Source organism: Apostichopus japonicus, chromosome 2 (assembly GCF_037975245.1).
Source record: "Apostichopus japonicus isolate 1M-3 chromosome 2, ASM3797524v1, whole genome shotgun sequence".
In the NCBI taxonomy this organism is placed as follows: domain Eukaryota; kingdom Metazoa; phylum Echinodermata; class Holothuroidea; order Aspidochirotida; family Stichopodidae; genus Apostichopus; species Apostichopus japonicus.
Genome location: NC_092562.1, coordinates 27,243,118 through 27,257,765, shown reverse-complemented (window position 1 = coordinate 27,257,765; position 14,648 = coordinate 27,243,118). Strand labels below are relative to the sequence as shown.

The window sequence follows — 14,648 nt, the reverse complement described above, 5'->3', positions numbered from 1 at the left end:
CCTACTGGAAAATGATAGGTATCACTACATATGTAAGGTTTGGGCATTTCCAGAAATTTCTATTAGTGGGATACACGTGCCAGTAGACCCCCAAAAAGCCAATCCCCTCATTGACTTAGGTCAGCTCATGAAGTATCCAGTTAAAAACTACCAAAAAATAATTAGCAGGACTCTATATGTAAGGGATGGGCAATTCCAGTAATTTATATTAGTGGGGTACCCCTGCCAGTAGACCCCCAAAAAACCCATCCCTTCATTGACCTAGGTCAACCAGTTGATACCTTCTGGAAAATGATAGGTATCACTCATATGTAAGGGATGGGCATTTCCAGAAATTTCTATTAGTGGGGTACCCCTGCAAGTAGACCCCCAAAAAGCCCATCCCCTCATTGACCTAGGTCGGCTCATGATGTAACCAGTTGAAACCTACTGGAAAATGATAGGTATCACTTCATATGTAAGGGATGGGCATTTCCAGAAATTTCTATGAGTGGGGTACCCCTGCCAGTAGACCCCCAAAAAGCCAATCCCCTCATTGACCTAGGTCAGCTCATGAAGTGTCCAGTTAAAAACTACCGAAAAATAATTAGCAGGACTCTATATGTAAGGGATGGGCAATTCCAGTAATTTATATTAGTGGGGTACCCCTGGCAGTAGACCCCCAAAAAGCCAATCCCCTCATTGACCTAGGTCGGCTCATAAGGTAACCAGTTGATACCTACTGACAAATGATAGGTATCACTCATATGTAAGGTTTGGGCAAAATTTCCAGAAATTTCTATTAGAGGGGTACAAGTGCCAGTAGACCCCCAAAAAGCCCATCCCCTCATTGACCTAGGTCTGCTCATGAAGTATCCAGTTAAAACCTACCGGAAAATAATTGGCAGGACTCTATATGTAAGGGATGGGCAATTCCAGTAATTTATATTAGTGGGGTACCCCTGGCAGTAGACCCCCAAAAAGCCCATCCCCTCATTGACCTAGGTCGGCTCATAAGGTAACCAGTTGATACCTACTGACAAATGATAGGTATCACTCATATAGGTTTGGGCATTTCCAGAAATTTCTATTAGAGGGGTAGAAGTGCCAGTAGACCCCCAAAAAGCCCATCCCCTCATTGACCTAGGTCTGCTCATGAAGTATCCAGTTAAAAACTACCGGAAAATAATTGGCAGGACTCTATATGTAAGGGATGGGCAATTCCAGTAATTTATATTAGTGGGGTACCCCTGCCAGTAGACCCCCATGCCCATCCCCAATCATCTCCACCCAAACTACTTTTCACCCAAAATGTTATATCTATAATTATATATATACATGCAAAGCATACTTAAAGATAGGATATAACAAAGTTTTGTGCAGCTTCAGCACTTTCGGAAATATATTTTTAAATTCATATCAGAGTCAATACAATATTTGAATGTTTGTTAGCCAATATATTAATATTTATGGTATTAAATAATAATAAAAGTCCAAAACCAACATAAACTTTGCTTAAAAAGTAATGACCTTCAGTACAATACAACATTTGTGTAATCAGGGCTCTTATATCGCTTACTGAAATATTCAACTTGTCTCAATTTTGCCAACCAACAATTCTCCAATTGTGCAGCATCAGCCAATACTGCAATCCTTATCATCCACAAAAGTATGTGACTTTGTGAGCTTCGGAATTATCATCCTGGCATTTTTTAATATTAAAGGTATAATGTCATGAAATTCAAGGCAAAATGCAGTCAAATGTTAGTTTAGTTTATAATTATTGGTTCATACATCAGCATCCTAAACACATGTGTTTGTTGTACCATTTATGTTGCATGATCATGTGCAGTGGAACAGGCATGATTGCAGAGGAGAATACTTGTCAGCCTACAGCTGATTTACAAGCACCACTTGTTAAACGCTCATACTGGCATTACTCTTATTGAAAGAAGATGCAATATGAACCACAGAAAATAATGCATATTTTTTTCATTAGATGCAGACATTGAAGAATTTCATTGATTTCCAATGCATATTTATATACTCTCTTCACAACATGTGAAAACAATATTCTGTATGTATAATTTGTAAAGGTGTTGTAGAACTAGGTGTTTAGCATTAGCAGTACATCAGTTAGGAATGCATTATTATGGGCTCTGTTTTGGTGTCAACACAATAACAGACTAAAACCTGCTAAATGTAGCACTTTATCATCAGGTTTCTAGTGCAATTATGTGGAAATGACAACCAGCTAAAAACTTGGGTTCTAAATTAAACTGCATAACTTTACCTTTACTTACTTACCTCAACCATGTACATGCCCCTATTCAGTATTGTGGGTAATGTCAAATTTAATACACATCAACCAGTCACTAGTCAACAACTTCACACATCAACTTCCAGTTGCAGTATTATTGTACTTTCCATAACCTCATTATTCTTTTTGAAATGAGCGCCAAATGTAATGTGGGTTCATCTACTCAACCATCTACTCACCAAGTACGAGAACAGTCTAACTGACATCAGATGCAAATGCAAATACTATACTGTACATATGAGATTAACAACTGGCAGTTGTAACACATATTTTAAGAGAAGTCAATTATAAACTACTTTGAAATTTATCTGCTTTAGTAGAAGATTCCAATTCGGGCATTTTGTTCAGTGTATAGTAAAGATTTTGAAATTATAAAAACAGAAAAAGAGCATCAATTCAGTTTTAATATGCAATACATTTTTAAATTGAAGTAAAACATTATTTAAATTCAATACAACTCATCAAATTTGTAAGATAAACCTGAATGCAAATTGGTATAAAAGGGAGTTCCAATGCCCTAATAATGAAGTTTTGTAGATAAAAGGCAATAAGGATCATTAACTTAATATGATCAAATATGAAATATGACATTGTGTTTACAATTTAGCTGTATCTGGCTTATTTCTCTCTGGTGCAAACTGTTCATAAATTATGATTGAGATGATGCTGTCCCCCATAAATGGAAAAGTGCAGGATATTGACATTTTATTAATTTGGAACAAGAATTTATAATGATGTGACATGGCTTAATACTCCATAGCCAGGTACAGTAACTCTCTTTTCTCTGCAATCACATGGTATTACAGGGCTTCAAGTTCAATTAACATACACTTAATTTGGAATACTAGTTTGTAGTATAGGTAAGTTCTTTTTCATTTGCAAAAAGGGACATCTAGTCAGGGGTAGCATGATCTATGCAGGGATTGCTTGATTTGTAATTTGAAGTTGTAACAACATTCCATTTGTATGCTATTGAAAATGTACAACCTAAGCAAATCAAATATCATTTTGTGTTACTATTCTGTTTTAATAGGAGACCTGTTCAATCATGGCTGAACCAAACTGCTTAATAGTTTTCCAAAACTACAAAGAACATGAATAACGCTTATCAATTTGAAAAAACAAATAATGTACATGAATACAGTGGTTCAGTTTCACCCTAATTACTTTGTGTTAGTGGTTGGTAATTTTGAATTGGTGTCGATAATATGACATACTTCTCCAGTTTTCCAAAAAAAAATAGGAAGATCATCTCATTAATTTCTTCTCTCACTAATTGGTTGTTTTTCTGAGACTATAACTTTAAATCTTTGTAATATTTTACAGGATCAACATACAAGATTAAATTAATCTGCCAACATACTTAACATTCTTTTCTCTGCCAGCTTCTGGCATTTGCCAGATGGGTCATTCCATGCCAACTCAACAAGGGCCCGACACCCACCATCTCAGATTTTTACCAAATTCGGTATGGAGTTTCATAATATAAAGTTAGGAATCCACGCCAAATTTTAGCTGAAAATATTAATCGGTTCCCGAGATATCGGCTTTCAAAAATTGGTGAAATTGACCCCGAAAGTTCAAAATGGCGGCCATTTTGAATTGACCTAAATTAATACCCCCGGACTTATTCTTCAATAACTTTTCTTCTGAGTAAGCTACAGACATGAAACTTGGGATTAAAGTAATTTAAAGCATGGAGATTCTCAATATGGACATTAATTTAATGTAGGAGGGTAATAAAGGTAACTTAAAGGGATTTTGAAATTTAATGAGTGAAAAAAAATTGCAAAAACTATATTTTCACACCTTCTCATACATATGAAAAATTTTCAATGTGGGACAGCATCTATGAATCTGAAATTTGGCACATTGATAAAGCATATAACAAAGAACTGTTATGCAAAAATTTGTGATGGTACTCTCGCTCTAAATGGAAATTTTTTTTTTTGAAGTTGGAGAAAAATGTCACAAATTTTGGCCGAAAGTGTTCATTTCGGTCACGTAAAATCTGCCTTCGGGATAAGCTCCAATATTTTTCTTTTCATTTTAAAGGAGAAATTATCTCCAAGTAGACCTACATTGCATTTAGGGTGAAAAAACAATTAATTACTCACTTACAAATATCATTAACCTTAAATTTGAACACCATCATCGTGTTCACTACAGAACTTCACTCAGAATATTTTTCTTTTTCAATTGCTCCCTTATCAATGTGACAGTAGTGCTTGGTAAATTATACTGGCGACCAGTGGCTGTGTATGGTGCATCAATTACACAAAGAATGTTGTTCAGTGGAACATAACAGCTGTCTTCCCTGCGAGGCCAATAAAATGAATTTGCTGGGTAATGTGGGTGCATGAAATTGCATTTTGCATCACGTTCTTCCGAATCAATTATATCAACAAGGCAAATCCACAATAAATCATCATAGAAACAAACAGTAAAGTCTGAGGCTTTTACATTTACATGTTCGGTGTCCTCTGTAGTGCATCTGTTTAAAACAAGGTCAAATTTGATGGCATAATTATCATCACTTGAAACACGCTTAGCAGCAACCACACTTGATAACGATGGGGTGAAATGATGAAAACTACGTGTTCCTGGAAGAGTGTTGGTTGTTAAATACCGCTCTTCTAATTTCTTTCTTATCTCATCATTTTCCTCCTTTTTGATGAAATACACTTTGATATTCTTTATTTCTCTTGCACAAAAGTCATAAACACCTTTAGCAGTAAGAATTTGGTTCTGCATGGGTCTTTGCAGGCTTGCTCTAGCTGTCAGCCGTTTTATTGTTCCACCAAGGCCATCACAGGGAGATTTACCATGGCTGGTTGCAAAGAATGTCCACTCACAAGTTAAATTGAAATCCTTTTCATGAAAGCATAAATTAATGAAATTTTTACAGTTTTTATATTGTCCTGCACACCCATCACTAAAATATCTAATTTTTTAAATTTTGTCACTTATATTTTCCATTATGTGTTTAACTGTCCCATTCATAACTTCATGAACAAAGTCAACATCGTGATTAAGGTCATCAGAAATAAAGCAGACAGAATCATCTGTTAGGTTGTCATTTTGTTTATAGTAAATGACCACTGGGTGAAGGCTGCAAGACTGCTGATTCCAATGATATGATTGGACTTCATCCTGTATGACAAATTTGTAATTTTCTGCAAAATCCAGAAGTACAATTGCTTCATCATTTTTCAAATCCTCTTTGCATTTCTTTAAGTATCTGGATTGTGCCTTTGCAATGAAGGAATGTTTAGTGAGTTGATCAAGTTTACCTATTAGTGATTCAATGAATTCACCTACAGACATTTTTATTGTTAAAAGCTCAGCCCTGTCAGTGGTAGTCCATTGTTTGAATTCTATAAATTCATCTTCTGGACCTGCATCTCCATCTTCACAATCTTCTTCGTTTTCTTGAAGATGACTTTGTAAATATTGACGTATTTCGTCCACATTGGGGCAGTCTTTGCAGCGATGTATCATGCACTCTTTGTTGTCTCGATCACAAACCATCATCTCTACAAGTTTATGAGTGTCGGTATCCGATTTAAGAGCACTGACCATTAATTCCACATTTTGATGAATTGTGCATACACACACTGAGTGGGTTCCTGATGATCCTACCAGTACACACCATTTAGGCCGAAGGCTACAGAATTTAGAAAATCCAATTTTGACATTTGGATGATTTTGTTCAAATGCAGCATATAACTCCTTTAAGCTGCAAAGCAAAAGTCTTTTTTGCACATGGACATTCCTCTTAACACTCACAAAGTCCTTTTTTCCTGGCATCTGCCTGCTGTATTCATCATCTGAATAAAATTTTATGACCAGGTCTTGTATCTCCTTAGCAAGTGGTCTTCCTGATCTTTGTTCTGGCAGTTCCATAAATCCCAGTTTCCTCGCTTGCCTCACAACGTATTGTGTGACATTGAATGTTCTGCTTACTTTAGCGACAGACCATGAACTTGGAGCAAGAGTTAAAATTTGGATTTTCTTCTTCCTGTCCAAGTTTCTCATTTTCTCCTTCATAAGTGCAACCAGTGTATCAAGATCTTTTGCTTTCTGCTTCAGTTCTTCCAAGCTTTCTGGTTGTTCTTCAGGTGGACTTTCCAACTTTTCAGGTGTAACTTTGATAATTTTGGATAGCTTCTCCTGTACAGATGATTGTTGTTCTTGCAGTTTTTCCTTAACTTGCTGGAATTTCCTTTTACCATATGTGACTCTGGAATGTGATGCAATGCCATGAAGTTTTACTGGGCTAACACCATAGTCATCCAAACTTGAATCGAGGTCTTCTCGAACTTCATCCTCGCGGGCAACAGATTGTGCTTCAATATCGCTTTCGCTACTTGTTGTTTCTATTTGCTTCTTCTGCGATTTATAAAATTGTACACGACATTTTGCACAAAGCTTCTGTCCTGGTACAACATCAATTTCCAACTTTTTGAAAGCTTGTGCCATTTCCATAGGAATTTCCCTGAGTGTGCCTTTTACTACCCCTTTATGCTTTTGAAATGGATCACAACATTTTTTCTGAAGAAGACTATATCTCATCAGAAATTTCTGTTCATGATGAAGACAAATATCTAAATTGGACTCAAAATTCAAACCTGGTACCCTCCATGAAAGTAACTCAATATCTTGCGGCTTTAAAGTTTTTACTGGCTTTAATCCTTTGGATCTTGTATAATCTAGTAAGTGACAACTATCTGAAAGCTTCACTCCGAATGAACATTCCTGCTTAGAAGACATATTTGATGATAATAATTTCCAAATGAAACTAAATATTTAACACTGGCTAGTACTGTATAAAGAACTTTCCTTGACTGAATGATAAGAGAAACTATGGTGAATAATATGACTTCAAAGACATGGTCAGACCATGTACCCATTGCTGCTACAACATAATTTACTGGAAACAAAAAAGACCATTCAAGAGCAAACCACATCCTGTCTTCTAAGCCTCTTTGCTTCATCCAAGGTGTGAACATTGTGATTTGCCTTTGCACAACAGTGATCATTTTACTGACCAGATAAACAATTTGGATAGAAGGGTGAGAAGAGAAGGGTCAGTTGTTACCACCCATTTGAAATAAGATTGCTAACTAATTATGGGTGCAAAATAGCAATGGTGAAAGCTTTCTGAGGATAAGCTTAAATTTGTACCATGCGTCATGAACATATACATATACTGTACAGTATATGTGATAATTCCGAGCATAATTGAACTGCCTTTTTCAGATGAATAATGCGTAATAAATGATGGCTTTGGAAGTGATTTTCTAAAGTATTTTCATCCTAAGTATAGTGTCAAAGTATAAAGAGAAACTTTTTCCTTAAAATTTGAAAAGAAAAATATTGGAGCTTATCCCGAAGGCAGATTTTACGTGACCGAAATGAACACTTTCGGCCAAAATTTGTGACATTTTTCTCCAACTTCAAAAAAAAATATTTCCATTTAGAGCGAGAGTACCATCACAAATTTTTGCATAACAGTCCTTTGTTATATGCTTTATCAATGTGCCAAATTTCAGATTCATAGATGCTGTCCCACATTGAAAATTTTTCATATGTATGAGATGGTGTGAAAATATAGTTTTCGCAATTTTTTTTCACTCATTAAATTTCAAAATCCCTTTAAGTTACCTTTAGTACCCTCCTACATTAAATTAATGTCCATATTGAGAATCTCCATGCTTTAAATTACTTAACTCCCAAGTTTCATGTCTGTAGCTTACTCAGAAGAAAAGTTATTGAAGAATAAGTCCTGGGGTATTAATTTAGGTCAATTCAAAATGGCCGCCATTTTGAACTTTCGGGGTCAATTTCACCAATTTTTGAAAGCCGATATCTCGGGAACCGATTAATATTTTCAGCTAAAATTTGGCGTGGATTCCTATCTTTATATTATGAAACTCCATACCGAATTTGGTGAAAATCTGAGATGGTGGGTGTCGAAATCAAATTTTGCTTGTTGATTTGGCATGGAATGACCCAGATTCATTTATAATTTTTGTTTCACAATAAACCAGTTGTATGGGACATCTTCACCCTGTGTCTTTAGGAAGTCATTAATCTTTTTTTGATCTAGGTGCAAAAAAAAAACATCAGCAAAGTATTAGCGACTTCTTAATATACAAATAAAAAAAAATGGGAAAATCACCCCCTACCCCAGCCGACAAATTAAAAAAACTGACTGAGGCAATCCCCCATTACTAACATCCTAGTAAAAACACTGCACAACTCATGAATAATTGATGACATAATGTCCTTTCCCATATGATCAATTGTATATCATTATTCACATGAATATTTAACAGTTTAATTCAAGTGGTTTTCCACACTATACTTAATTTTTACATATGTTATCAGAAAAGACTCGTAGATGACCTCGTTCTTTAACATCATAGATGAGCCACTACTTCATCGGCCATGTTAGGTAAGAAGCATTTGCAAAACGACATTTGACCTAATATTCATGTAAAATAGCTCAATTAAATATTATAACTAGGCTAACCATTATGTTTCAATACATGCCAATAATTAATATCAACACAAATGTCCACAAATCATCTGATCATGCACATTTCAGGGTAACATAGGGATAATTTGACACATTTGTTTACCAGAATAATAACAACATGGGTGCTAAAATATCTGATTGTGACTCATCTGATAAATCTCTCTTGCAAGTTTCCTTCTGTAGTGAGGGTGAGAGATTAAATTTTGAAAAGGAATGGGCTTGAGAAGTTAGCCTATGTTGGCAAAGGCTCTTACTATGTATATCCACCCCCCCCCCAAAAAAGAAAATTTGAAACACTGACCTGTTCTGTGAATTTTGACAGATTATTAACAATATGAACTATACAGTGATGTCACTGAACCCCACATGGAATATTGTTGCTACTGAAAACTAGCTTACTTTTTAAAGATACAGATACATGCAGTAGTCAACAGTATTGTGCCTGGCTAACCATAATTATGATATGATGGTATACATATAGCAGACACAGTTGTCAACAAAGTTCTTGTTATTGAACTTTTTACTGTCTAGCTTGTGACTAATATGCCTAATATACATGATTAAAAATTGAAACTCATGGTTTTAGTAAGTGGAATGCTGGAATGAATGATTAAAAGTAAATGGTCCATTCCATTAATTGAGGTTCCAGTTACTGACATTTTATGTGCCATTTTATGTGCCATATAGTCTTCCATATTGTTATGCTTTTAAGCTTTATGGAAGACTTCCCTCCACTTTGTACTTTTGTGGCAAACAAATAAATAAATAAATAATTAACTAATACTAAAGTCAAACATGGATCCACAATTGATTGAAGGTTTGATAAGACTTCCTGTGATTTAAGCAGATTTTTCTACCTTGCATCGTCTTTGAGGTTCCTGTGATGTATTTTCTTCTCATGGTTCTTTTCCCATATGGTATACTTCCTTACTGTAAGAAATAATATCATATCACATCAAATAGTAGAATGTACTCAGTACTAGTAAATCACAGTGAAAACTTACAAAAAACACAAACTATTTTGAACTGACGTACAAGTGACCCTTGACACATTCTATACTCTCCTGCACTTCCATGAACAGGCATCTCTACACATGGAAGCACTTTCTATAACTAAAATGTCATGATTACTATAATTGCCCAAATTCATGCAAAAGCATTCAGCTTTGATATTATATGATATCACAATGCACAAGTGCTTCATCTGTCCCCACAAAGAGAGACACTGAACAGACACGGACCCATATTTAAGTGATCTTCAGCAGACCACAATAAGAGCTGGGGTGGAGTCTAGAGTAATATCTATTTGCTAGAATTGAATGTGTAGGAAAATTCCTCTTGACAAACCATCCCTGGTACTGTTGTACCACAACCACTTTGGGGTTGATTGGTCAAGATGCCCAAACAAACAATAATTTTGGCATCGGTGGGTAAGAATGAAGTACAACTGGTAGTCTGGTAACCAGTGAGATTTGCCCAAATCTTTATCCTTATATCACTATGTGTAGAGAACCATATGATGGTAAACTATGTTCACAGTGTTTCAAAGTAACAATTTCAGAGCACCAGATTGGGATTGAATGTCCATACAACAAACAACCACCAGTCATTGCCTATCAGTTGTTAGCAGTGGAAGACTAAAACCTAATGAGCAGCACTGCTAAAATATACTTTGCATGTGATGAAATGATATGTGATCTAAAAATAATTGAGTAAACATAAAAGGAATTAACATAAATACTTCCATCCCTCCTATATATATATTGTAGTATAAATTTTTGCTTTAATGCAAATGGTAGAGATTGCAGTCCATACCTTTTTGACCCTTTGAAGTGTTGCGACGGTTGCAAACAGGGATATGATCTTCATCTCCATCACTCTCCTCATTAGTTGTTACAGCTAAAATTCAAAGCAGAAGACAGAGCTGGTTTACAGCATTATATAAAACAATATACTGGCAAGATAGTCAGAAATGCATGTTATTTGCTCATATATTTATGATCAATATCAATTTTATGTTTTCATTCCAATATTTAGCAAATATGCCCAATACAGCAGAACTTTGTCATGTGATTGTTTATCAATTGATATGCCATGTCAAGACCAGCTGTTGCACATAGGTGTAAACAGGTAAATCTTACTTTCCTTAACAATGCATTCAATTTGCTGTAACAATTGAGTGGAATATATGGTGTAATTATAATAGCACCCATACTACCTTGATTTGTCTCCACCTCTCCCCCACAATTTTTTCCAACATGGGTTAGCCATATCCATAACATAACATTCTTCATTCAATTAATTTCCAAATGAATAAAGACATTCCAAATGCAATGATCATGTCACAAGTTGAAATATTTTAATGAAAAGGATATTAAAAATGTGGATAATTCACATTGGAGCTTCATGGTGGAATGTTGGCTTAAGTCAAAAGTAAAGGCAATTGATTCCACTGGTCCAATTTAATGAAAAATGATGGTACAATTGCTCATACAAATTCAACAAAGCATTACAGTATGTATCATGTACACAGTAATAAATGCATGTAGACATACTCATGCAAAATGCTTCAGACAAGTGACAGCCTACAGTACAGTATATAATAAATATAGATCTGAAATGCTGTTAGTTTAATAATATTCTTTCATACCTGTAAAATTGTGCTTCCCGTTAAGAAATACAAAAAGAAATTTTACACTCTAAGATTTTTCTGCAAGTGCATCTTTTTGTTTTTATCAAATCTATTGTGGCCCTTGCTCACACATCTCTGGTCTGTGTAATGTTCCACTGGGACAAGTCCAAATTTTCCAAATCAATTATCAATAACTTTTTAAGTGTGTAGTGTACTTGATATGAAGCTGTTGAAAGTTTAAAATCTGTTCAGCTATTCAATGTATACTAGGTTGCTGCATGAATATGGAAGAATTCTCCTTAACCTATTCTCACATGTCCCAAAAAAAAGGACGGACTGCCTCCAGTTGACTATTCACACCATGCGCATGAATCTGTCTTGAATAGGTCTGTTCATTGTACAAATCAACAAAACACTCATTGCTGCAGGAATATAGCTCTCGAAAGTTATTGTACAAATCTCACAGCCCCACACTGAGACGGACCTACTGTACCACAGGTACAAGTACCATCGATAAACAGCTCTCTAAACCACCATGCAACAACTCAAACAATTTGTTTGTTTCCTTTTGACAGATGAGATCAAAACCTATGTTCAGTTTTCCCCCTTAACACAGAATCCCACCACGCATACAGCCTCACACAGGTCTAAACAAAAAATAGAAGTTTCAGAGCACAAGTAAAGCAGGTTGGAAGTGAAAGTCCTAATAAAAAAAAAACAATGCTAATTGCCCATTAGGTGTTGTCGGTGGATAAAACTACATGCTTATACCTCTGATAAGTAGTAAAGTTGTAAAGTTCTGTATTTTGTCAGGGAGTGTCACTACTCAACAAGCCCCATAGGGTTTTTAGTACACTTCCTTTCACAGGTTTTTGGTTCATATCTCCTATGTTGTTATATCATACTTATGTTATAAAACAATATAAATGAAATGAAAAAATGAAAGAAGCACTTTAAAAATATAGTTGCCCTAAAAATTACTATATGTGTGAAATAAGAATAAGCAAGTTACAAGGTGTTAGACACATTCATCTACTTCTCTCCTGTATATGTGTACTATTAATTGTGGTTTCAATGCAAATGGCAGAGATTGCAGTCCATACCTTGTTGACCCTTTGAAGTGTTGTGACGTTTGCAAACAGGGACATGATCTTCATCTCCATCACTCTCCTCATAACTTGTTACAGCTAAAATTCAAAGCAGAAGACAGAGCTGGTATAGAGCATTATACAAAACAATATACTGACAAGATAGTCAGAATAACGCATGCTACTTGCTCAAGTTCCTTCAAGACAGTTGAGTAAATATGATGGGTGAAAACAGTAATAGAGGGTAGAGCAGGTAACTATGATAATGGAATTAGATGAAAAGCAGGACTGCATTGAAAAGCTATGAAGAAGGAGAGGGACAAACAGTAGTTGAAACTGGTTGGAAAAGCCTTAGGGGTTGAGTTCATAATAATAAGCACTTCACTTTTATCATGCCATACTCAATGGTATCAATCCTAAAATACAGTATTACAAAATGGGGTCTATGGCCTCAGCTACTCTACCCCATCCTTTTTCCTCATGGTACACCTTTTCCCTCTTCAGAGCTTCCTTGTGGGAAATTAGCTCTCCACAATATTCTACTAGGAACTCCCCTATGATGAACTTCCTATGTGCAATACTCCATAACCTGTAACCACAAAATATGCAGTTACAGTTGGTCAAGTTAATATCATTTTCTGGCCATCATAGTACTCACAATAATATGAGAGTTGATTACAACATGTAATTGACATTTAAAGGCATTCACAAGTAAAAGCCCTGTCAACCTAATAATTTGGAGACATTCTTGAATCATCTGTTGTACCTCCAGGTTTACGTTATAGTTTGTACCCATGCAATATGACATAAACCTACATGAATGACCCACTTTCAATTATTTTTTGTACCTGTAGCTGATTTAAAATGATTTTGTGCAACAACAGTTAAATAACTAATGACATAATGTGTTGTCCTACCTAACACTATCAACTACTAGTTTGTACCAAGTAATCTATGTAATATATCATGCTTGCAAAATATTGGAAAGATAAACTATTGGAAGACCTAACGATAGGGCTCATTTGCGATTCAAGACCAACATAAATTTGAGTCTGATGCTAACATAGTGCCCTTCATGTACAGTATTATCATGTTTATAAGCACACATGTAGTACATAGGCTATCTGACTGATTTTAAATTGGTGGCACCACTAATATGAGATTTTGCCATGTACTATATAAATTCTTGTTAAAGTATAGCTTCATACCAAATATTATGCAGATCATTTGCATAGGATCATGCCAAATTAAATTGAAATTTTACATTAAGCCCCACATTAAAGGGAGCAGCTGCACAATGCACATATCTACTACCCCTGACCAACATGTATACATTTATAGTAAGACGGGGTAAAAAAAAACCACAGGGTAGTTGGGGTAAAAAAAAACCACCCCCCAACTACAAGTCGTGAGAAATAGAAACACATTTTTGTATGGTGTATGTGAAAACCATGGTGCCCAAGTCAATTCTGACATACTTTATTGATTGTTACTATTCTTTTCCATCGGCGTAGTACCGATACTTTTAGCGCCGATTTTTCTCATACTCTAAAAATAGCAAATATTTAAGTTCTGAACACTGTCCTTTAACTTTATCCTGCAAAAATATTAGAACTGATATAGAGGTTTTTGTTTCTTGGTTATGATAACAAGAGGCATACCTACATGAATCAGTAATGTAATTACCTGCACGATCTGCCAGTTTTCTCGAATGACGTGGTTTTTTTTTACCCCAGGGTTTAGTGTCCGTTTGGGGTAAAAAAAGACCAGTCCTAATTTCCTCCCAAAATGGTTTATATTTATCACAGCATGTTAGAATTGCTATATGATTGACACAGGGAGTACATCTATGCTCCTCTAATTTCTACCAATATAATAATTTACATTTTTATAACTAACTGTTGCCTGTTCTTAACCTAAGTTATTTCTATGTTAGCCTAGTGTTATAGCCTAACACAATATATGTCTGCTGTATATGGTTATCTTGTTATTTTTAGAGTCCTAAATTATTCTCTACCCTATAAGTCCCAACCCCACAGCTGGATGTGATACTTATATATAGAATAAAACTCATAAAACATGGTC

The 14,648-nt window shown here is 35.3% G+C and overlaps 3 protein-coding genes across 6 annotated transcripts in view; all 3 read right to left on the bottom strand.

Annotated features, from left to right (window-relative positions):
* LOC139984608 (receptor-type tyrosine-protein phosphatase F-like) overlaps window positions 1-14,648 on the bottom strand; it is a 100,431-nt gene that overhangs the window by 39,899 nt on the left and 45,884 nt on the right. The window lies entirely within an intron of this gene.
* LOC139975619 (uncharacterized) lies at window positions 4,323-6,781 on the bottom strand. The gene has a single exon (XM_071983677.1). The coding sequence runs from the start codon at window positions 6,779-6,781 to the stop codon at window positions 5,252-5,254; it is 1,530 nt and encodes a 509-aa protein (XP_071839778.1). The 3' UTR covers window positions 4,323-5,251.
* LOC139984302 (uncharacterized) overlaps window positions 8,322-14,648 on the bottom strand; it is a 30,909-nt gene continuing 24,582 nt past the window's right edge. Inside the window, exons 2-5 of one of the 4 annotated variants that reach the window (XM_071998169.1) lie at window positions 12,579-12,662; window positions 10,659-10,742; window positions 9,701-9,773; window positions 8,322-8,407 (exon numbers count right to left, since the gene is read on the bottom strand). In XM_071998169.1, the coding sequence (XP_071854270.1) occupies window positions 8,392-8,407; window positions 9,701-9,773; window positions 10,659-10,742; window positions 12,579-12,662 (257 nt within the window). In that variant the 3' untranslated portion in view covers window positions 8,322-8,391. Of the gene's footprint in view, window positions 8,408-9,253; window positions 9,774-10,658; window positions 10,743-12,578; window positions 12,663-14,648 lie in introns of those variants that run through there. The other 3 variants (XR_011799036.1, XR_011799037.1, XR_011799035.1) reach the window with 3 other exon arrangements.